Source organism: Aquarana catesbeiana, linkage group LG05 (assembly GCF_042186555.1).
Source record: "Aquarana catesbeiana isolate 2022-GZ linkage group LG05, ASM4218655v1, whole genome shotgun sequence".
Classification (NCBI taxonomy): domain Eukaryota; kingdom Metazoa; phylum Chordata; class Amphibia; order Anura; family Ranidae; genus Aquarana; species Aquarana catesbeiana.
Window position 1 is genome coordinate 82,085,637 of NC_133328.1, and position 25,521 is coordinate 82,111,157.

Genomic DNA, 25,521 nt, shown 5'->3' on the forward strand with positions numbered 1-25,521 from the left:
GTGCCCACCATGTCATGCCATGTTCATTGCAGTGCCCCCATGTAATGTGCTGTGCCCACTATGTCATGTGCTGTGCATTGCAGTGCCCCCCATGTAATGTGCTGTGCCCACATTGTCATGTCATGTGCATTACAGTGCCCCCATGTAATGTGCAGTGCCGACCATGTCATGTGCTGTGCATTGCATTGCCCTTCATGTGATGTGCAGTGCCCCCTATGTCGTGCTGTGCCTTGCAGTGCCCACCATGTAATGTGAAGTGCCCACCATATCATGTGCTGTGCCTTGCAGTGTCCACCATGTAATGTGCAGTGCCCACCATGTCGTGATGTGCCATTCAGTGCCCGCCATGTAATGTGCAGTGCCCACCATGTCATGTGCTGTGCCTTGCAATGCCCGCTATGTAATTTTCAGTGTCCACCATGTCATGTGCTGTGCCATGCAGTGATCCCACCATGTAATGTGCAGTGCCCAACATGTAATGCGCTGTGCCATGCAGTGCCCACCATGTCATGTGCAGTTCCCACCATGTCATGTGCTGTGCCCACCCTGCCATGTGTTGTGCCCAGCATGTAGTGTGTTGTGCCCACTGTGTAATGTGTTGTGCTGTTCAGCAGTGCCCACCATGTCATGTGTGGTTCCTAACATGTAATGTGCAGTTGCATTGCCCACCATGAAATGTGCTATGCCATGCAGTGCCCACCATGTAATGTTTTGTGCCCACCATGTAATGTGCTGTGCCATTCAGTGCCCACCATGTAATGCGCTGTGCCCACCACGTCATGTGCTGTGCCATGCAGTGCCCACCATGTAATGCGCTGTACCCACCATGTAATGTGCTGTGCCATGCAGTGCCCACCATGTCATGTGCAGTGCCCACCATGTCATGTGCTGTGTTGTGCCCACCATGTCATGTGCTGCACCATGCAGTGCCTACCATCTAATGTTCTGTACTCACCATGTAATGTGCTGTACATTGTCCACCATGGCATGTGCCGCGCAGTACCCACAATGGAATGTACTATGCAGGGCTCACCATGTCATTTGCGATGTCCACCATTTAATGTGCTGTGCTCACAATGTAATGTGCTGTGTCGTGCAGTGCCCACCATGTCATGTGGTGTCATGCAGTGCCCACCTTCTCATGTGCTGTGCAGTGCCCACCATGCTATGTGCAATACCCACCATATAATATGCTGTGCCCACCATATAATGTGCAGTGCCCACTTGTAATGTGCAGTGCCCACCATGTCATGTGCTGTGCCCATCATATAAGGTCCTGTGCCCACCGTGTGCATGTGCTGTGTTGTGCCCACCATGCATGTGCTGTGTTGTGTAGTACCAACCATGTCATGTGCTGTGCCCACCATATAATGAACTGTGCCTACCTTGTAATGTGCTGTATTGGGCAGTGCCAACCGTGTAATGTGCTGTGCCCACCATGTAATGTACTGTGCTTTGCCCACCATTAAATGTGCTGTATCCATGTATCCACCATGTAATGTGTTGTGCCAACCATGTAATGTACTGTGCTATTCCCCCCCCCCCCCCGTGTTATTTACTATGCTGTGCCTCCCACAGACTCACCCACTCTCTCCCACCCCCCTCTCTCTTTCACCCCCCTCTCTCTCATCCCCTCTCTTTCGCCCTGTTCTCTCTCTCACCCCCTTCACCCCCTACCACCCTCTCTCTCTTTCACCCCCTCTCTATTCCCCTTTTTCTCACCCCCTCTCTCTCTCTCTTATTCACCCCCTTTCTCTCTTTCCCCCTCCCTCTCATCCCCTCTATTTCAACCCCCCCATCTCGCTATGACCCACTCACCCTCTCTCAACCACTGTCTCACACCCCTCTCTCTCTTTAATTTAAATTTAACAAAAAATTGTTTGTGTTTTCATTTTATTTATTTCCATAAAAAGGCCCACCAAAACCCTTACTTAGCACCAGGCCCATGTTGCTCTTAATCTGGCCCTGTAAGCAATACCTTTTTTTCTGCCAGTGCCCCTCCCCAGACTGGACTCTGGATCCGCCCCTGGGTTGTCGTCCTTAAAAAGAATCAGCCACAATTGGAAAGATGGACGATTTATATTTGCCCCTGGCTTAGTTGAGTTTACCAAAGCTGAGCGACCCCCTGAAGTCTGATAGAGTCTGGGCTGTTGATTGACCGCTGTGACAGTTCTGAAGCAATGGGTTAGGATGACCCTATTTTCAGGAGGGTCTTCAATGGCAGCCTTTGTTCTTCCTCAGGGTAGATTTCCTTTTCGAGGAATGTAAACCGCTATGAGGCAACAGCTGTCAGAGCACAGGGAGCTTCTAAGCATTGACTCTCTTGGAGGAGATTTGCTAAAACTGGCACACACAGAATCTGGTGCAGCTCTGAATAGTATCCAATCGGCTTCTAGGTTTTATTGTCAAATTTTAATTGAACAAGCTGAAGGTAGAAGCTGAGTGGTTACTATGCAAAGTTGCACAAGTGCACACCAGTTTTAGTAAATCCCCCCTCAGTTTGAAAGTCATCTTCCCAATATTTAAAACTAAATATGGGGGTAAAAACACCTTTTTCCATAAGTAAGGTTTCACAAAATGAAATAATTTCAGACTACTGTATCTTGTTCTTTTTTATCTTCAGCTCAGATCTTTTTGGATTTTTCTAGTTGACTGAACTGATCAGTTATAATGTGCTAGTATTCTTTCTGTGTAAATACACCTGTATGGACAGCTGCCATGCTTTTAGATGTCTAGCCTCATACATATACCCCTGATAATCTTTTAGTATGTCTCTCTGGTACTACACATTTATATAACTGCTTAAGCAGCTGCTTAGGAATTAAGAGCCAAAGTGAATTTGTGTTGGGAACATTTGGACTGTCAGTGGTCTGAATCAAAGTAAAACTTCCTTATTTATGGTGAAAGCTTCCTTTCCCGTGTGCCTCCAGTTCAAAGCAGTTCTTGTTAAGCAGTATGCGTCCCCACGGTATTAACGTTAATGGTTTATCCCACAGTAGGGGCTTGCTTATTAATGCAGTCTGTGTATGTTTCAAGTTGCTGAAATATTTTAGATTTTTTTCAGAAGACAAATCGGGTGGAAAAGGTGTGATGTGGGTTAATGCTGAATTAGCTTTATTTTATTACTTTTAAGGTTTACATAAGGTTTTCTTTTTACTAGTTATGTAATTTATTTTACAGAGCAACATTTAATAGTGTATGGTGTAAAATAGCTTGCGTAGATCTACTGCAATGTCTGAGCTAACTATATAGTTGTAACCTATCTGTGTAGTTTTTAATGCTAAGCATTATTCAGATGTGATGGATCTGTTTTTAAGCTTTCAATTGTGAGTCCATTTAAAAAAAATATGCTTTCTCAAAAGTAAAAGTTCTGCTCATCCTCCCCACCTCTAACACACTGAAGTGCTTTTTTTTTCCAGGCAGCGGGCACCTTTTTTGATCAGTACCGGCCTCCCCACTTCCTCAATTTTTGCCTAGGCGAGAATGATGTCCACTGGGGACAGCCCCCCTCGCTACCTTTACAGCCTCTTGGGACACATCACATGTCCCAGAAGGCTGTAAGACCAGTCTCACAACGCTGCCATGCTTTGCGCATACCCAGTGGGGGCAGGCATTGCAACATCAGGACTTCACAGCCGATTTCCACATCCAGAATGGCAGCGCTGGAAAGTGGAAGCCCAGCAAACAACCGTGGGGAGGATAGTGCTGATCTCTCTGGCCTGATCCGTCTTCACCTTTTCACATTATTTCTAGCTGTTGACTTTTAATTATTTACGCAAGAGTGAAGTTCTAGACTCCAGTTCTGTTTGTCCTAGAAACCATTGTTACTGATATAGAAAGCCATCCTACTTTAAATTCTTGCTTACTATGTAAAGCACACGCTCGCCTTTTCTTCCTAACCAAGTTGTTCAGCCTCCAGGAGTAATGGGAATATACATTGTTTCCAGGTATAGAGAGAAGCATGCAACTCGCACCCCATGTGACAGTGCTGGTTCTTGGTGATTAACCGAGTGATGTCACATAGATGTTGGAGAAAATTTTGAAGAGAAGGATCACCACACCAGTGGTTGATAGTTCAAATATTTGTATTTAGTAGTTTATCTGAAAAAAACAAACCAACATTTCTCAGGAACTCTATAGGACAGCCTAAATCAGCTGCTAAATTTTGCTTTCTCACAGATACTTATGTTTTCTGACATCACTGCAGTCCAATTTTTACTAATATATTGAGTTATGCTGAACAGGTTCTATCAGAGCCCTCAAAATGCATATTAAGTAGGGTCCCTCTTTTGCTCCCCCCCCCTTCCTTTTGCCACCAAAACAGCTCAGATCCGTCAAGGCATGGACACCACTAGACTGGTGTTTACTATGGGTGCTTAACCTGTGGCCCTCCAGCTTTTGAGTAACTAGTCCCATTATTCCTCTGCCTTTGGGGAGTCATGCTTGTAACTGTCAGTGCTTTGCAATGCTTCGTGGGACTTGTAGTTCCGCAACAGCTGATGGGTCACAGGTTGAGCACCCATGGTGTATACGTTGGTAAGATGAAAAAAAAAAAACCCTTCCAACCACGCGGGGGCTCAGCTTAACCTGAAAGTAAGTCAGGCAGCACTTAACAGGACAGAAAGTGAAGGGGAAATTTTCTCAAACTGAAAGGAAATATATATATATATATATATATATATATATATTGTCTGTATTACTTTGGCGCACTGACAACTACCTTGTCACTGAGGCAGGGTATGTTACATTTCTGGAACAGGCCAGAGACTGCAATGAAACCTTGACAAGTTCTAACAATTCCTTACTCTATCCAGAACTAGTCACTGGACTGCCAACTGCCTGAACTTATGCTGACAACACACTCACACGTGTGCGAATTTTTGGGTATTATTGTGGCTACTTAAGAGGTAGAAGACAGCATGTGTTATTAACATGACTGCAGGCATTTAACAGGGAAGCAACTGGGGGGAGGTGTCCCTTAAATAGTGCTAAATAAGGGTTAAAATATAAATCTTGCATTAGTAGGTCTTGCATATTCAGAGTAATTTAAGATAAATGTTTGGATTCTTACACAAGCTTAATTGTGACTGGCTCCCTTTAATGCCAGATTTTTTTCCCCAAACAAAGAAATAATTTGGAAACGAATCTCATGTATTCGTCACAAACTATGATCAGGTCAGCACAGTTGACGCTGGATGTTTGTGAAAACACCCGCCCAGAAAGCATTCCTTCTGTTAGCTTCTGAGCTCCGAAAAGGCACTTAGTAAATTGGCACTAAATTGGAGCACTTAATAGCCGACACCATGATCCAGCCAGGCTGTCTGCACATGATCATTTCTAAAAAATTGCTTCAGTGATTTGTTGTGTGATCAGACAGTGCAAATACCCGTAAAGTGACATGAAATGAAATCCTCACAGCAATGATAAATGCGGTGCTTCAAAAGCATCTAGTGAGCAATCACGTATTCATTTTCTGCTTTGAAGGACCATAAAAATATATTGAATCAGTGATGGGGTCTTATGTATTTGGTTGATATGCACTGTACTTTGATTACTCTACAGTTAGTATTGATGACATTATCATTATCTGTTGAAGATGTTCTTTTCACATGCCTAATAAGCATAGAAAGAGAGATGGCAGAAAAGACCAAGTGGTCCACTGAGTCTGCTCCATTTTTTTACCTTTTAGTTTGAGTAAAGATCTATGTTGGTCCCAAACATGTTTGGGGGGTGGGGGAGAGGAGGGGGTGTGGTTGTAGTGAGCCATCCCTGCCAGGAGAACACAGTAATTATTGCTGACGGCTATAACCGCTGGCAATAATCACATGAAAAATCCAACAGGTGAAGAAACCCTGTTTCATTTGCTATGGTGAAGAGCATCCTGACAGACCTTATGATCTAGGGTCCCCCTTCCTTTCTTTGCTGACACGCGGCTAACACCGCTAGGTGTAAAACCAATTCTGCCAATTTTTACTGACTGCCCACCCCAACCAGGGGCATTTTGTGGAACTGAACGCATTTTTTCCCTTAAAGCAAACCAGTGCACCTGCAACATGGACTCTCCTTGTAGGCCCTTGGCCTGGGAGACATATGTGGACCTTCGGTTTGTTTCCCTAGGTCACTCAGAGGACATTTATTACCTATAAAAGTTATTTGTCCATGTTCTCTCAGCCCATGCCTTTTCATTTTGTTTGATATGCTATACCCCTGCGTGGGTGAATGGTTGTCATCTTTATTACAATAAAAATTATTGTAGCAGAAAAACCCGACAGGCTGGTAATACCCAAGTTGATCCATCAATCAACGTGGGTACAATCAACCTGCCTATACATGGTTCGAATCTTGGCCCGTCTCTGCTGAATAAGCCGAGATTCAAACCATCTATGGCAGACTTTAGGGTCTAGTCACACCAGGTATGGTAGGGCTGCATTGTGCAGCTTTTCAAGAGCAGTCCAACCACAATATTGGGCAAAATGCCTTGTCTCCTGCCCGGCCAGTTCCTACCATTGCACGGTGGTGGCGTGCACTGAAGAAAAGTATGGAATGCGTACATTTTTTTCATGGCAGCATAGTGCAGTGCACTCCACTGACTCATACCGTGCTGTAGCCAATATAACCTAATGAAATGTCACAAAGAAAGGGTAAACAATTGGAAGGAACTTATGCGCTATTCGGTGTAAAAATTACAATAAATAATCAAGTAACAAAGTGCGGTGCAATAGTGGTAAATAAAGCTGCCAAACTCCTACAATGTCATTAAAACCAACGATAATAAAGGCTAATATAATGGAGCACCGCTAAATCCAGATACAACAATAAAAATATACATGTCAAATATCATATATTCAAATAAACATAAAGTGTTGAATAATAAAAATATAAATGAATCCAGTGCAAAAAAATGTGAAGATCAAAAAATAACGACATAAAATCCTTCTTCCAAGATAAATGGTGAGAGATTGACAAATGGATCCCAATGTCAGCAAACATATATAGTATGAAATAATGGTTTATTTAAAACACAGGTAGACTTGCAGTTAAAATTGTAGACATACGAGTAGCCACAGCCAAGTCACTTTTTTTTTTTTTTAAATAAACCATTATTACATTCTACACCATGAGGAGGTGTTTTCCTTATTGCATGTACAATGACCATTGATGGATAATATCTTAAGGAGATTACTTTGGCAGTTTGATGTGCATTTTCCTTGGATTTAAGGTGAGGGGCCATTACACCTGGTGGTGGATTTGTGCCCTTTTTGGGATTCAGCACTAATATATGATGGCTGACACTGGGATCCATTTGGTAATCACTCACCATTTATCTTGGAAGAAGGATTTTATTTCTTAAAGAAAGGGTGCTGTGAGACAGGCCCTAAACTTTCCTCCTGTGTTCTTGATTTTAGCCTCCTATTGGAAATACTGCCCTCCTGAACCTTATTCGTACCCTTCATGCCCCCATTTCTTTTTTTTTTTTTCTTTAAGACTGTATTAAATTCCTACAGTGCCCCCTGATATGTTTCATCCCCCAAAACCACACTAAAGGCATTTTTTTTCTCTCTAAGTTTTGGGGAGAGAGATTAGAACACCTGTTAGGTTTTATTGCTCTCTGTGCCCTCATTGGGAGATTCACCCTCTCAAATTGTCCTGTTTATCATTATCAGTGAAAGTGAAAGAAAATCCTAAATTTTTGATTGACACCAGGACAATAAGGCTTCATTCACACCTGAGTGTATCGATTTACTGGTGTTTTTTCAGGGGCTTTTACTTGGGTTTTACTTCCTCTTTTGCTCCCTTAAAACCCTGCAAATTAAAAGCATAATGGGCTAGTATGCATTGCATACTAGCCCATTATATGTGACACTTACCTGCAAACAAAGTCTGCGCTGTCCCCTGTGCAGGCCACGTCCATCTTCGCCCATCTTCCTTATGGGGCTGCGGACTCCGGCTCTGTGACTGACCGGAGCCTTCCTCAGTGTGTGCCGTCAGTCATGACACACTCTGGGGAAGAAACGGCACAGAGGTCCGTTTTTTAACAGCACATACGCCGATGATGACATTGGCGCACTACAAGTGAAATATCTCCTAAACGGTGCACGTTTAGGAAATATTTCCACTACCTATAGGTAAGCCTTTTCTAGGCTTACCTATAGGAAGAAGTCACACAAAAGAGTTTACAACCACTTTAAGTATTTTTGCAGCTTTTTACAAGCTTTTTTAAAGCATTTTAGAAGTGTATTACAAGTGTTTTACAGCTTCAGGCATTTTTGTTTAGCCAATAGAAAGCACTAGGGGGAGGAAATTAGGGGTGGAGAGCTGCTTTTTGAGCAGAAAAATGCTTGTAAAAACTGTCAGGCATTTCTATTGAAGTCTATAGGGCCAAAAATGCTTGTATTCTGCCAAAAAGAAGCTCGTACTTTTTTGAGCTTTGGGCGTTTTGCTTCAGGTGACAGAACAATCATATGTGGGCCATTGAAATGAATGGGATTGGGCCTGTTGAGCATTTTAGAGATACAAGCTTCAAGCAAAAAAATCACTCAGGTGTGAACGGGGCCTAATAGAGGGGAAATCTTCCAATGGGGACACTAGTTCTGGTAACCTGGTGATACCCTGGGATTCCCCCACTTTGGAGTGATTTTCTCTCACTCCCCGCTTTGGCTGTGGGAAGTAAAGGAAAAAATCTTACCAAAGGGACATAGATGGCAAAAAAAAAAAAAGTTAATGACACTTTAACAAGAATATAAAAGATGTTAAATAAAACATTTTGTAGTGGACTTTTACCAAGATTTGCACTGGTTATTCCATAAAAAATGTGCAATGTGTTTATTATGCTTAATTTACTAAATATACATATAAATTTAAGCAGCTTTCTTTAATACAGCAAGTTTGTGAAAGTCATATGCTGCGCACTGCAGCTAAAATTGAAAATAAGTCCTAAAATACTTACAGGGAGTGCAGTTTGCCTGTTTAGCCATTCAGCCCTTTACTTCTCATCTATGCATTGCTCAAAAACAAGTATACCCCAGCAATCTGGTGATCCTGGAATGCCCCTGCATGTAATTCTGGAAAAATATCATTGCTAAGATGTTTCTCACAGCCATCATTGAAATTCAAATCTTCCTTGAAAGTTTGAAAATGGTAGGTTGATACCAATAGAAAGGAAGTTAAACCGCACAGGCTCCTGGAAATGCAATGCTACTGTCATCGCTACCATCAGCCATGTTGGATGTGCTGTGGTTTTGCTGACATGTGGCTAGTGCGGCCAGCTCTGAAATTCTTTTTGCACCTCCCCTTTCAATTGTTCACCCTGACCCCTTGGGGGGGGGGGGGGGTCCAGTAGACCAGCGCACATATTGCCCCCTGATGTAAGCTAGTGCACCTGCAACATGGGCTTCCTTAGTTTTCCCGTGGGCCCAGGCGACATATATGGACCTTCGGTATATAACCCTAGGTCGACCAGTGTACATTTAGCACTTATAAAATTCAACTGATCCGACTTTTCCAGCCTATGCCTTTTTCATATAATTAACATGCTATGCCCCTGCGTGGGTGAACGGTTGTCAAATTTTTATATTCTTTACAATAAAAATTATTTACCAGAAAATAGCTTAAAAAAGAAAACTGTTGCAGCCATCACATATAAGAATATGTAAGTTGCAATATAATATTTGCTTTTGAGTTTAATACTGCTTTAATATTTATGATATTTGATATTTTAAAATTATTTGTGTACTTTCTACAAATAAACATTTTATAACAGGTTAATTGATGAAGCCCAGTTTACTGGTAATCTATACTTATAGTACTAAACATTACAAACCAAAATGATATGTTCTCTTTAAAACACTGATCGCTCATATCATGTAGAATTCTATTTCTCTTGGACTCTGTTGGTGAGATCTCTGCACATAAGTTTTTAGGATTGTAGACCCGCTAATGCCATTGTGAGGGGTACCCAATCTGTCTGTATTTTTTTTATTATGGAGATGTTGGAACATTAAAAAAAAGTAGATGGGAACACCCTAACCTCCAAAATGGAATCAGCATTTATGATAGAGAGATTTCACTGCTGGTGTATCGAAGACCTAAATGAAGCAGATCAAACTTGGGTAACCAGGTTCCCCATTAAATAAGGAACTACTCAGATTTGTGCACAAAAACTGTTCGGCAGAAAGAACAAATTTTATCCCAGCATGTACTTAGTCTGGCCTTATATGTATAGATAGTAATAAAAACCATCATTTTTCAAACTTCATTGGAAGTATAATCTTCTCTTGTGGATAATGATTTTTTTTTTGTGTGTGTGGTGCACTCCCTACTTTTTGCATGGACCTACAGTATACGTCGTCTATGAAATGATCACAAAGTATATCTCATTTTGTGAAAACAAGCAACGTATACATGATCAGCTGTCATCCAATGTATCAACTCTGAAATGTGCCCATTATAGAAAAAAGACAAATATAAAAATACATAAAACATATAGGTAAAATAAAAAATATTCCAAACCATTGTTTTGGTTATAACCAAAGGCTTCTTTAGAGAAAAAGCACATACTTAACTGGAGTGACAGCCTATGGTGTCCTTTCAGATATCAAATGCTCTCTCATGAGGTGGAGCAGTAAATGTTGAAAAGCCTACAACATCTAGCTTTGGCCAGGTTTTCAGTATGACACTGTGCAGAACGAATGTACAAAACAGTGTTTTCCCAAGCTAAGTGGTTCCTTTTAAAGTCTGTGTGAATAAGGCTTTGGTTATACCTCTGTTAATTCTTGAATGTTTGGTGTGCCATTGTAAATCTATGAAAAATAAACTTTACAGTCCGCGTTGATGGGTCTGACCTCAGTGTTTACATTTTTCGTAGAAGAACAGATTTATAGTTAAGATTTGACACTCTAACTTCCTCTCTGTTGAATTAATGCGTTGCCCTTTGGCTGTATAGAAACCTCTAACAAAATCAAAGAGCAGGCTAATTTTGTAGTGGAGTTCATGGACTCTGTTACACTGGCGGCTGCTATCATGGCTGATCCACAATGTATCTTTTATCTTTACAAGAGATTTTTGATATTGGGGAAAAGATAATTGTAAACATAGTGCTTTTCAATGCATTCGTTATTTATTGTAATTTTTAAAAGGTGTGAAAGTATAACGGGTGTCATATCAATCAAAATTTAGTATACAAGCAACCTAGCAGGATAGTACAATGAAACTGGATAACATATAGACACATTCCTCACAAATTGTGACTCACTCTGGATGACACTTAACAGAAATGATAGTCCAGAGAGCTTTGTTGAGGTCCAGGGAGCTTCATTGAGATTGACCCATCTTCTGACGGTATCCCACCTCTTATTCTGCCATGGTATAGTTTAGAAAAGAAGTAGAAGAGAAAGTAATTGCAGCACGGAAGAAAGGAGGGAGAGGAAAATAAAAAAAAGGGGGGGTGAGGTACACATAGTTTTTATATCTAAACTTGTAATAGTTCATTAAACTACTTTTACAGTTCGGCTAAATATGACAATTTTATATATTAACGTATCCAGGGATGCATTCTATCCTGGTGTTCATCTATACCTGCTTGCTAAATCACCATAGTTGATGGAGTTCTTATCTTCTCTGTTCTCCTGATGTGAATCTGTGGAGAAATGCTGCCTAGTGTATTGAATCAAGCAGCACTCTCACCGGTCTGCACAGAACACATGGGCGGCACAGTGGTGTAGTGGTAGCACTCTCGCCTAGCAGTAAGAAGGGTCACTGGTTCGAATCCCAACCACGACACTACCTGCTTGGAGTTTGCATATTCTCCCTGTGCCTGCGTGGGTTTCCTCCGGGTACTTCGGTTTCCTCCCACACTCCAAAGACATGCTGGTAGGTTAATTGGATCCTGTCTAAATTGTCCCTAGTATGTATGAATGTGAGTTCGGGACCTTAGATTGTAAGCTCCTTGAGGGTAGGGACTGATGTGAATGTACAATGTATATGTAAAGCGCTGCGTAAATTGACAGCGCTATATAAGTACCTGAAATAAATAAAATAAATAATAAACACATGCTTTGCCCATCCAGAAGCAGTGTGAGAGTCATGATGTACCTGAATACATTGAATTATAAAATATTGACATTGAAAATTGATTAAATGCCAAGCCCACCCAAAATATCTCTTCAATTTTGTGTGTGCACAGATTGTTCAAATCACTCAGCACATTCTTGTATCTATGGGGTACTTCGGTAGAGGATGTCCCTGTGATAGTTTGTCTTATCCACTCCCAGAAAGCCATAGTAAATGTTTTTTCTTTTCTTGTGACTACAGGGTCACAATTTTGCAAAGCACACCCCATAAAAGATAAGGTTCTATATTGACCTTTCTGGTGGTCCCTTTGTTAAGACACTGCCTCCTCAAATTTTTTTCCCCCAGCCGGTATGCCACATTTCCGGGTGTGTAGATTGCTTGTTTCCCACCACACTCTGTGGTTCCCCCTGACACCTCGTACATCACTACACCACAGCATGCATTAGTAGTTGGTATTCAACCAATCCGACAGGTCAAATATCTGATGCAGCCTGAGGAAAAGTGAAGCAGCGGCATTTAAAAAAAAAAAAGGGGGCTGCTGGAAAGGGAAGTATAGCGCCTTATCTTTTACAGGGTGTGCTTTGTGTAAAAGTGACCCAGTGGTTACAGTTTCACTTTTTTTTTACTTTTTTTTTTATTTTAGAATTTAGTAAGCAAAGTTACTAAACAGAGCCTCCTGGGCATACCCCGGCTCAAGGCACTTAATAAAACAAATAAACCAGAAGATACTCTAACCTCTCATTGAGCGTTTAGAGTGGCTATTCTCAACCATGGTTCCGTGAAACCCTAGGGTTCCTCCAGAGGTTGCTACGAGTTCCTTGAGCTGTGACAAATTGACCTCCTATCTGATGGTACCTGCATAGTTCTGGGGTCAACATCACTTGGAAAAACCAGTGGTATGGCACCGATAATCTTTCTGATCAGCAATTCCCAACCAGGGCTCTGTGGAACCCTAGGGTTTCTTGAACTGTGACTGAATTACCTCCCATTTTATGGTGACTTCATAGTTCTGGGGCCAGCACCACTACACCAGAACCACCTACTTGAAATTAATGATCTGTAAGGGTAGCGTTCTAACACTGTAAAGGGAGACATGCTTCCCACTAGCCACATGCATTCTATGCATTAAGATAAAAAACCACCTGTGTGCAGCAGCCCCACAATACTTACCTGAGCCTCATCTCGATCCAGCGTTGTTGCTTGAGAGGCTTGGCTGTCTGGGACTCTTCCTCCTGATTGGTTGAGGCACACAGCGGGGCCATTGGCTCCTGCTACTGTCATTTAAAATCAGTGAGCCAATGAGGAGAGAGGGGGCAGGGCCTAGCCGCGGCTCCATGTCTGAATGGATGCACAGAGCAGTGGCTCAGCTCGGGTGCCCCTACAGCAAGCTGCTTGCTGTAGGGGCACTCGGCAGGAAGGAGGGGCCAGGAGCAACGGCAAGGGGGGCCCAAGAAGAGGAGTATCTGGGTTGCTAAGCAGGTAAGTATAACCTGTTTGTTATTTTAAACAATAAAAAACAAGTATCACTTTAATCACTGTGTGCAAAATAGTGACCGGGGTCATAGTTGTTTAGGGACAGTAAGGGCATTATGTGGTTATGCACAATCATTTGTGTCTTTGCAGCTGTGGGCTTAAAGCGGTGTTCCACCCGAAAATGTTATTTTTTTTTTTTTTAAAAGTCAGCAGCTACAAACACTGTAGATGCTTACTTTAAATAAGGACACTTACCTGTTCAGGGAGGCAGCGATGTCGGCCCCCCGATGCCGATCAGTCTATTGGATCGGGTGCAGGCGGCGCCATTCTAATTGAGGGGAACCGGCAGTTGAGCCTTGCGGCTTCACTGCCCGTTTCCTACTGCGCATGCGCGAGTCACGCGACGCTTTGTGAATGGCCGGCTGTCTTCTGGGACACACACATGTCCCAGAAGACTTTAGGGGGGCCCGCCGAAGAAGAGGATATGACGTCCTGCTCCACGGACCGGATGGATCGGAAGTACAGGCTGTACTTCATAAAAAGGTAAGTTAGAAGAAAAAATATTTTTTTTAACTAGCCAAAAACGAGTTGCGGAGAGGTGGTCTTTCATTTAAGACACCTCTCAAAAGTGGGTGGAACTCCGCTTTAAGGTGGCCCTTGCTCCCTACTCAATGACAAACTGGCTGTGATTGACAACAGTAGGAGCCAATGGGCTCCCGCTGCTGTCTCAGCCAATGAGGAGGGAGAGTCCCGGGACAGTCGAGGCTTATGTGAACATCGCTGGATCGGAGGGAGCTCAGGTAAGGATTGGGAGGGCTGGAGGAGGCCACTGCACACAGAAGGTTTTTTACCTTCATGCTTAGAATGCATGAAGGTAAAAAACCTTCAGACTTTGGAACCACTTTAAGTTGCTACTGTCTCTAAAACGTTGTGATTATGCGGTCAGTTTGACTTGCCCAGGCTTACTTTAACAGAGAAGTGAGGGGTGTTAAAAAATAAACATACATACTCTCCTAGGTGGATGCAGCATTGATCCGATGCTACATCTGTCCCCTGCCGCCTCTACACCGAGAACTGAGTGATCAAAGACAGCTGATTGCTCGGTTCTCGATCTTCAGTGAGCAGAGAGCCAGTGACTCCCAGTCACTGGCTCTCTGCTCTACCCTTCCAGCACTCACTGGAGCACTGAGCTTTGAAGGGTATGGAAGCAGATAGCTCAGGTTCTCAGTGGTGGACCGGCTGATTGACTTTAGCTTAGCCCACTGTCAGCTGAATATGGGTCGCAGGAGTGCAGAGCAAAGTGCACGCCTGTGATCCCCAGGAGGAGTAGTGCCAAAAGAGTTTTGGCCCTATTTCTCCTTTAATGTATTGTGAGAGTTAGTCATAGAATGACTAAGTGCTTTCTGTTGAGAAGCTGCTCGCCTGACGCGTGTTCCCAAATCTAAGTCCATTTATATTTCAGCCTGAAATTATGTCAGCTCATTCACTGCCATATCAAAAACTTTGCGTTCCTTTTAGAAGTTATTTATGACTTTGACCTGTCAGTGGATGGCATCCAAATTTCAATTACTTTTTGTACAGCTTGACGTGAACAGAAATAACACAAACCAGATTTGCTTGAACTCTTCTTTTACTATACATGTTTTGGCATGAATGTAAAAATAGTTCTTACTTTTAGCTATTCATCTATTTTCATTTATTTTCTGGTCACTTTGGCTTTGACAACTGTCTACACTTTTTATTAAAAAATAAGCTGTGTTGTAAATGTCTTCCTCGTACATATAATTGCCAGTTTGTTTGACAGTGCAGAAGCATTCACACTATTTTTTAATTATAGCTAGATGCACAAATGGGATTTGTTAAAGAGAAATTCTTCCTAAAACTTTGTTTTATGAGGAGTGAGACAGAGTTTCATCTCCTGCCATGATCTCAGTGCTGAAGCCCCAATTAAGATTTCTTCTCCTACCTCCAATTATCCCATGACATCAGCATTATGGAATCGCCACCTTCCCAGGATCCTATGAAGAAGGCACTCCAGTTAAGTGGTACAGGAAAAATCCTGGCTGCCATGTTGGTAGCGCTACAAAGGGTAGCGCCAGCAGTAAAGAATTTTTTATCTGCTGACAGAAATCTCAGTAGCTGTGAATGTAGAGGGAAAACGAGGTTTCATGTAGGTATGTGAAATGTGTCTGAAATGGACTATATTTTATGAATATGCCCCTTGGTCTTCTCTGTGTACACTAAGAGATCTAATTCCTAGTAGTGTGTAAACTGAACTTCAAACAGTGTAACATACAGTTGGAATATGCATATATGTTTGTGAAAGGATTTGTAATTCTAACTAACTACTTTTGTCATTCGTACACCTCTGCCAGGTAGTACATCAAGGAGGGTGAGATCACTTTCTCTATTAGAGCTGAGGAATACAGTGGTGTCACCTCCCTCTCCAAAACCTCCAGATCGGAGGAATACACCGCTGTGGTCATCATTATTATTAAAAAACGTTAATGGAAAATGATGAGTCTTAACTCCTTACTGGAGATGCACTTTGCCCTTTAAATGCGTGTAATTCTAAAGGCCTATTGCTTCATGGTAGTGTTTTTGCTTCCTGATTGATTCCAGGTTACATATCCTGAGAGGGAAGGATGTCCACAGTGATCCTAAGTTTTTTGGTTCTTTGCCACATTTATATAAGGGTACCATTGGCATACTGTTGGAACACTACTTTGAAAACCCATCTTCCTCCATTTGTGTAGTTATTTTTGATATGCAGGTTCATATAATTAACTCTCTTTTACTGCTTAGGTAAACTATGGACCAGAAGCATGAAGGTTGCCTATAATATACTGCATAAGCTGGGAACAAAACAAGAGCCGATGGTCAGGCCTGGAGACAGGGTAAGTTATTGACTATCTATGCCTGTTAAAGGGAAAGTATAGTTTAATTTGAGAAAAAAGGAAGGGAACAAAAAATCCAGACGGGGAAAGTCCCCCAGCGGACCCCTATAAGGTTTGAGTTGAAACGGAAAACCACAAAAGGTAAAATTCAAACTGTTTATTACAATCTAATTTAAACATAATATCATATTAAGAAAAACAGGGACAACATATCCAAAGGTTAATCCCCCAAAAGGATAAAAAAAACTGCATAGACCCTCTACTGAATTGGTACAATATCTAGCCTGAACCCAATGCATATACAGCAGGTAAAATAAATTGAACATGTCACCATTTTTCTAGGTAAATATATTTCTAAAGGTGCTATTGACATGAAATTTTAACCACATGTCAATAACAACCCATGCAATCCATACATACAAAGAAACCAAAACAAATAAGTTCAGAAATTAAGTTGTATAACATTGAATGACACAGGGAAAAAAGTATTGAACACATGAAGAAAGGGTGATGCAAAAGGGCATGGAAAGCCAAGACGCCAACTGAAATCTAGCAGTAATTAGAAAGCAATCCTGCCCCTTGTCAGTGCAAATTAATATCAGCTGGATCAGTCTCAACTGATGGTCTCATTACCAAGATGTCACAAGAAACATCTCATGATAGGTAAAAGCAGAGAGCTCTCTCAAGACTTTTGCAACCTTATTGTTGCAAAATATACTGATGGTATTGTTTACAGAAGTATTTCTAAACTTCTGAATGTTCCAGTGAGCACTCTTGGGGCCATTATCTAGAAGTGGAAAGAACATAATTTCACCATAAACTGGCCACAACCGGGTGCTCCTCGCAAGATTTCTGACAGAGAAGTTATCAGAAGAGTTGTCCAAGAGCCAAGAACCATTTGTGGAAAGCTTTAGAAAGACCTGGAAGTAGCAGGTACAATTGTTTCAAAGAAAACAATAAGTAATGCACTCAACTGCCATGGCCTGTATGCACACTCACCACGCAAGACTCCATTGCTGAAGAAAAAGCATGTTGAAGCTCTTTTAAAGTTTGTTGCACAACAGTTAAACAAGCCTGTGAAATACTGGGAGAATATAGTCTGGTCAGATGAGACCAGAACTTAACTCTTTGGATGCCATAATACACGCCATGCTTAGAGGTCAAATGCCACTGCACATCTTCCCAAAAACACCACCATAACAATAGTGAAGTTTGGATGTGGGAACATCATGGTGTGGGGCTGTTTTTCAGCATACAGTACTTGCAAACTTTATATCATTGAAGGAAGGATGAATGGGAAAATGTACATTCTTGATACAAATCTGCTGCATTCTACTAGGATGATGGAGATGAAACGAGGGTGAACTTTTCAGCAAGACATGGAAACTCTCAATTGGTTTCAAAAAAAGAAAATAAAGCTGCTAGAATGACGCAGCCAATCACCTGACTTGAATCCAATAGAAAATCTATGGAAATAACTAAAGTTGAAAGTTCATAGAAGAGGCCCACGGAACCTTCAAGGTTTGAAGACTATGTGAAGAAATGGGCCAAAATCACACCGGAGCAATGCATGCGACTAGTTTCTCCATACAGGAGGCATCGTTAAGCTGTCATTACCAACAAAGGATTTTGTATGAAGTATAAAATACATTTCAGTTAGCGTGTTCAATACTTTTTCCCTGTGTCATTCCATTTTATTACACATAATGTAATTTCTGAACTTATTTGTTTTTGTTTCTTTGTATGTGTGGATTGCATGGGTTGTTACCGACATGTGGTGAAAATTTCATGTCAATAGCACCTTTAGAAACATTTACCTAGAAAAATGGTGACGTGTTCAATACTTATTTTACCCGCTGTATGTTTTGTGTAAACCAGGATATATAATACAAATAGGCTTCTCCAAATCCAGATATCTGTCAACGTATTTCGCAGTTTAGTTGCTTCATCAGGACAAAGGGGGCTTGCAGATGAGAGCCAAGTGTATAAACAAAATTTTGTGAGTTACATATAACATGCATGATATACTGTATTTCCTGTACATCACATTTAGGACATTTTTAGAGTATGCTCATGTTATCATACTAACCAAATAGGGAGGCATAACGGGGATCCCCATCTCCATTAGTGCGCTATATCGGAGCAATAACTGAATGTCGGCCTTCAAAAACATGTTAAAGAACTAGATGTAATCGCATAATATTGAAGGATTTACATGGGGTCACAAAATTCCCATTATAACTAAATAGCCTGGATGTGATGTAATACTCACAAAGGAAGGGAAATGTAGCTGAAAACAATTATAGAGGCTACGCAAAAAGACACCTCAGGAGATAATGGTGGTATCCAATTATGGTGACCTGGAAGATAGCAACCACTGTACCAGAAGTTAGTATTCATGGTAATTTTAGCCTATAGATAATACATTTGCATTAACGTGGTCCCATACCCAGATATTAGAATAAAGCTATGTTAGTTTGAATCACAAGATTGCCTAAATCGAATTAAATTGTTTTTGCAGATATAACAGTCCTTGGAGTTTTTGAACAGTAGTCATTATCATTGAAAGAACAATTTAATTTTAATAAAGGTCCACTCCTAAAATTTGAAATTCACCCAAAACAATTTTTTAAAAAGGATCAAAATGTAAGCCATTTTTTACTGCATTCAGTTTCCCCATTGTGCAATATCCACTTCATGTAAAACTACAGAAAAAATGTTTTTGAGTGGACTTGCACTTTAACTGAATGCTTTAACTTTCGACAATAAGAGAAGTAAACATAAGGAGATAGTACAAAAATAGTGCAGTGCTAATTAAAATTTATGAAGAAGAAATTTCATATAGAAAAGCACACAGAATTCCAAATAAAGTGACAACATGCCTTGAAAAACAGTGGACTCCATGCCAGAAGTGTATAGCCTCCACCTTAGACACACTATGCCGCTCACCTCAACACCAGGACCCCTGAATAGTCTTCCTGCAGTGGATCATATGGAAATGCCAGTTAAGCTCATACACGGAAATCCCATCAGATTGGTTTGAATGCAGATGATCACCAATATCCCGAGAGTGATTTGAATGCAGATGATCACCAATATATATCTTGGGATATTGGTGATCATCTGCATTCAAACCAATCTGAGGGGATTTCCGTGTATGAGCTTATCTGGCATTTCCATGTGATCCACACCAGGAAGACTCCTGTGACCACGCGCTTGGATATTTGCCCTTTATGGAAAAGCCTGTGTGACCCTTTGTTAATTCAGGGGTCCTGGTGTTGAGGTGAGCGGCATAGAGTGTCTCTAAGGTGGAGGCTATACACTTCTGGCACGGAATCCATGTTTTTCAAGGCCTGTTGTCCCTTTATTTGGAATTCTGTGTGCTTTTTTATATGAACTTTTTTCTTTGTGAACTTTAAGTAGCCCTGCACTATTTTTGAACTATATATATTGGGGGTGTTGTAAATTTACTTGGAGTGTTCTACTGCTGTTCATTTGTGCTTGTGATTATTATTTTTTGCGCTGGTAAATGTTATTATTGTGATACTCAAACATAAGGAGATGACACCAAGGTCTCTGCAGCCTTCTTGTTCTAGGCTTGATACATTGCTGTACTCTAAAGGCATAATTATATGTTCAACACATATTTACTTTAACTATTGGTTATAGTCTTTTAACTTTACATCAAATTGCTCAAAGGGTATTTTCATTTTCAATGAAATATCTGCTTTAAGTGTTTTACAACTTCCATTGATGATAAAAAAAAAAAAAATGTAAAAAATCCCTGAAGTATATATAAATGCAGAGATGACACAGAGGTCTCTGTATCTCACTTGCTCCACGTTTGCTGCAAAATGTCACTGCACTATAAAGGCATAATTATGTTCCAACACATAGTAATTTCACAGCTCTGTTCACTAAAAGGGCAGGATTTAGCAAGGACTTGCATTGCAGATGGGACTCATACATTCAGCTAGTATTTAAACATTGCTCACCCTCACTGGTCTAAATTTACTATAACCATTTAACTGTATTCCCACCCAATGTGGGTGGTAGACCAACTAAACCTTTAATTTCCTTCTGATAAACCCATTCTGAAGACAGGATTTTATTCCTGTGCAAGTGCTTATCGTTTTATATATACCAGAAAAGCTTGTGTGTGTACAGTATACTGTTTTCACATTTCAAAGGTACTAAGGCTGGATTCACACCTGTGCATTTTTAGTGCTTTTTGCATATTGCAGATTTGCACTACAGATCCTGTTCCATAGGAAACAATGTTAAATGGACTGTAGTGCAAATCTGCAAAATGCAAAAAGCACTAAAACTGCATAGGTGTGAATCCAGCCTGAGGGCCGATACTGATTGATCTTTACAGAAAAAATAATTTACTATCTGAACACAGTGCCTATATAAAAACACACCATCGATCCTCTGATTGCTATAAGGTTTTTGTGCTGGTTTGTTTATTATGGTTTAGTTTCTTTTGATTTAGATCAGTGGTCTCGGAACTGGGCCATGGGCCAGATGTAACCCTTTGCGTGCACTCGGCACACTAATGTGTTCACATATGGCTGCATATATGTGGCCTCTCAGTGTTAAAGTTAACCGCCGGCAGGAAAAGGTTACGATTTCAATAGAAGTAGACTCAAAATAATTGGAAGACAATGTGGAAATGAATATATGATTTTAGATTTTGACCGTAGATACGGTTTAACATTCCTGTTTCTCCTTTGTCAAAATGTTTGCCGTTTATATATTATCAATCTGCTCATACTACAACATCAATAACATCTACAGCAGGTTTTGGATGTAAGACCTTCATCCATATGCTGATGAAAAGTTCCAAGATACTTACAGCCTCTACTGTGGGGTTGGGGTTGATTTACTAAAACTGGAGAGTGCAAAATAGGGTACAGCTCTGCATGGAAACCAGTCAGCTTTCAGGTTTTGTTTGTCAAAGCTTAATTGAACAAGCTGAAGTTAGAAGTTGATTGGCTGCTATGCACAGCTGCACCAGACTTTACACCCTCCAACTTTAGTTAATCAACCAATGTGTGTTTTTTCATTGTCCTTTTTAGAAATATTGCGTTGGCTGTTTCATTAGGTTCAGGTTCTACAAAACTACATGGAAACATTATGTGAAAATAAAATACTGATTTCACACCTGTTTTATTTATGTTTGCACATAGAACATGACAAAATTACTATGACATGTAATAACTATTGTCCCTAAATTAACATGCGTCTTAGAAGAATGACTCTAAAAAAAAAATGAACCCTGTCCCATATCTATTCAATTTGCTATCAGGGCCAGTTCATACCTGAATCGCATAGGAACATGGTCTGTGTTTCTGTGGGTTTCCGATGTGACTCAGTGCAGTGTGCGGTTTATGAATGGGCTGAAATCGCACTGGATTGCACCAAAATTGGTGCATGCACAATCTTTCAAAAAAGCACTACACCAGATCACCTGGTACTGCAGTGCCATGCGATCCAGTGCAGGAAAACGCACTGTGTTTGGGGTGTCATTCAGATTATATTGATACCCACAATAGATCTCACACTCAGTGTTTTTTTTTTAACACTGTGCGAGAGACGCTCACGGAATGTGTTTTGGGTGAATAAGCCCTCATTCAAGTATTCAGGGTTTAATCGTCATCAGTCACAACTCGTTTTTTTATGTCATTTGATATAAGTAATTATTAGCTTTCTCCTTTCCAGTTTACAGTGTACCCAGTTGCAGTAGATGCTGTTGAGACCCATTAATTGGGTGAACCAACTCACTGATCTTTGAGTTTTCACATGTTAAGATTTCATCTAGTACACAAGAAACCTAAACAAATGCAGTTGTATTTTAACCAAAGTAACTTACATTGCACATTATTTTGGCATCCAGTTGCCTTTTGATAGATTGCAATGTGCGATATTTCAGATCTCTGAGGCATGAAATGGCAGAAAAAAAAAAAAAAGCATGAGCATACATCACACGTTTTTTAGCAAGTCAAGTGAGACCTGGTGAGATGGGTGCGTGCCACATCTAATGATTTGTTTGTTCTTGTAGGTGGCCCTCGTCTTTCCAAATAATGATCCTGCTGCGTTTATGGTAGCATTTTATGGTTGTCTATTAGCTGAAGTTGTTCCTGTTCCCATTGAAGTGCCACTTACAAGGAAGGTGAGCTGCTTGCGGAGAACTGTTTTCTTGTTATTATGCATGTGCTACACCTCCACTAAAGTTCTTAATCTTTCATCCTCTACAAATGGGCACTTTGCATTTTGACTTGCTGTCATATTTTTACTATTGTATCTGTAATGTACTTTCTTTTTCTACAATGGAATTATTTCAGTGATAGTTACAGCTACTAGAAATTGGTTTAAATTGTCCAAAACTGTGTGTACAGTATTTATCTGGTATGAGGACTATGCACATGGCCGTATTTCAACCATTTGTAAACCAGCTTTGAATGCAAAAACAATTGACTGGATTAAAGCAGTTTACCTCCCGTTTAGATAATAGTGAAAGTTGGTCACAAGTGGTTCAGATTGGTAAAGTATGTACAGTAATAAAGTATTGGGAAGACAACTAAAACCCTAATTGAGCATATTCCAATTTTCTCTAGCTGGGAAAAAAAATAGTTAAATTGGAAACTTCCTTAGATCAACACTCTACAATGTAATTTCTTATAAATTTTAGTAGTCATTTATGTTTTATGATTTTTTTAAACAAGTTCTAACACCTGATAGATAAAAGGGGATTTTGCGAGCCACAATGGTATATTGCCTCAAATGTGGAAATCGCCTAGCTGCCCGCGCAGAACACGTTTCATATGCTGTGCAATACAATGTATACAAAAGATACGCTGCGCTAAGGTGAAAATGTCAATCTGGAGATCATTAATGCATATGTGGTATACTGAAAATACCGCATAAGCGGCTTATCCAGCCACAGCAAGGCACAAAGGATATATGTATAAAAAAATAAAAAAATTTAAAAGTGATTATAAGGTGCAATGTGTAAATAATATACTAGATGTATACCATTAGAATAAGAGTAGCGATGATTAAACTAACTGTATATATAATGAATGAAAAATTAGTTATATAATCTGAAATTTACTGTGTAAAAAATATATAAATAATATCACAGTGATAAGTGCAAAAAATACAACAAAGTGCCAAGTGCCACACAATGAGTGTGAATATCAAATCCAAGATGTGATACGTGGTATTAAAGTCCAATTTATGAAAGAAATGCATATAAAGTCCATAAAAACAGTTCATAAAAAATCCAACATGCGTGCATTAATCTTAGTGCTCAGAATTCCATGCTCAAGTGCCATCCAGTGACCCCCCGGGGACAGCCGCTCACCTCAGAGCGTGCGACTCAGCTGTGAGACTGAATCTAAACACGCTTATGAGCCATCCCACGGCTCAGTGATGGAATCCAGATACACAGTTTTCAGCAGCAGCTCCACAGTTAGGAATAAAGGAAAAGAAAAACTGGATTGTGTGATATCGTTTATAAATGTTTATTGGAATAAAAGCTCCCCACATTAGGGTACTCACATTTGCAAGGTGCGTGAGTGCACCAATCTGGTAACAGTCTCCAAAGTTTGCCTCAAAGTTTGCCTGTCAGGAGGGATAAGCTGTGCATCGCATCACAGTGGAGTGAAAGTCTCCGTGCTCCGTCCTGGCCCCTCCCCTACGCGTGTTAGACACAGGGTCACGTGTCTTCATCAGGGGGATGTCATCCTGATGCTGAGTCGCATGCTCTGAGGTGAGCGGCTGTCCCCGGGGGGTCACTGGATGGCACTTGAGCATGGAATTCTGAGCACTAAGATTAATGCACGTACGTTGGATTTTATATGAACTGTTTTTATGGACTTTATGTGCATTTCTTTCATAAATTGGACTTAACCACATATCACATCTTGGATTTGATATTCACACTCATTGTGTGGCACTTGGCACTTTGTTGTATTTTTTGCACTTATCACTGTGATATTATTTATATATTTTTTACACAGTAAATTTCAGATAATATAACTAATTTTTCATTCATTATATATACAGTTAGTAGTTTAATAATCGTTACTCTTATTCTAATGGTATACATCTAGTAAATTATTTACACATTGCACCTTATAATCACTTAAAAAAATTTTTTTTTATTTTTTTTTATACATATATCCTTTGTGCCTTGCTGTGGCTGGATAAGCCGCTTATGCGGTATTTTCAGTATACCTCATATGCATTAATGATCTCCAGATTGACATTTTCACCTTAGCACAGCGTATCTTTTGTATACAAGTTCTAACACCTGTACACCCCATGTAGACCAGCACAAAACGCTCAACAACGCAAATTCCATTAATTTCAACGGCCCCTGTTCACATATGAGCATTTTGTCGCCTGAAGCAAAAAGCCTATTGCTCAAAAAAGTATGAGCTGTTTTTTGGCAGATTACAAGCGGTTTTGGCCCCATAGACTTCAAAAGAAACACTTGACTTGTGGTTTTACAAGCGTTTTGTCGCTATTATTACTGCTCAAACAGCAGCTCTCCACTCCTAATTTCCTCCCCCTCCCTCCCCCACAGTCTTTTCTATTGGCTAAACAAAAATGCCTGAAGCTGTAAAACGTTTGTAATATGCATGTAGAAAAGCTGCAAAAACGCTTAAAAAAAAATGCCAGTAAATTGCTACGCTCAGGTGTGAATGGAGCATTAAAGCAGAACTTAAAGGGTCAGTTCACCGTTACAAAAAAAACCTGCCTATGCAGGTAAGGGGCTTTTTTGGATAAAAACCAAACCGTGGTTGATTTACTAAAACGGTAGAGTGCAAAATTGGGTGCAGCTCTGCATGGAAACCAATCGGCTTCCAGGCTTTTTTGTCAAAAGTTAATTGAACAAGCTGAAGTTAGAAGCTGCTTGGCTACCATGCACAGCTGCACTAGATTTTGCGCACTCCAGTTTGTAGTGCTTACTACATTTGAATAATGCCCTTGCTATAGGTTTGGGCCATTTACATACCTTCTAAAGCCTGACTGGAATACTTCTAGGATGTTGCAAAATGAGGCCTAGTTG

At 40.6% G+C, this 25,521-nt stretch overlaps 1 protein-coding gene across 8 annotated transcripts in view; it reads left to right on the top strand.

Annotated features, from left to right (window-relative positions):
- Positions 1-25,521, top strand: part of DIP2C (disco interacting protein 2 homolog C) — a 751,814-nt gene that overhangs the window by 431,695 nt on the left and 294,598 nt on the right. For all 8 annotated transcript variants that reach the window (XM_073629914.1, XM_073629915.1, XM_073629910.1 and 5 more), the window contains 2 exons: positions 16,348-16,439; positions 22,504-22,614. In XM_073629914.1, coding sequence (XP_073486015.1) covers positions 16,348-16,439; positions 22,504-22,614 — 203 coding nt within the window. The remainder of the gene's footprint in view (positions 1-16,347; positions 16,440-22,503; positions 22,615-25,521) is intronic.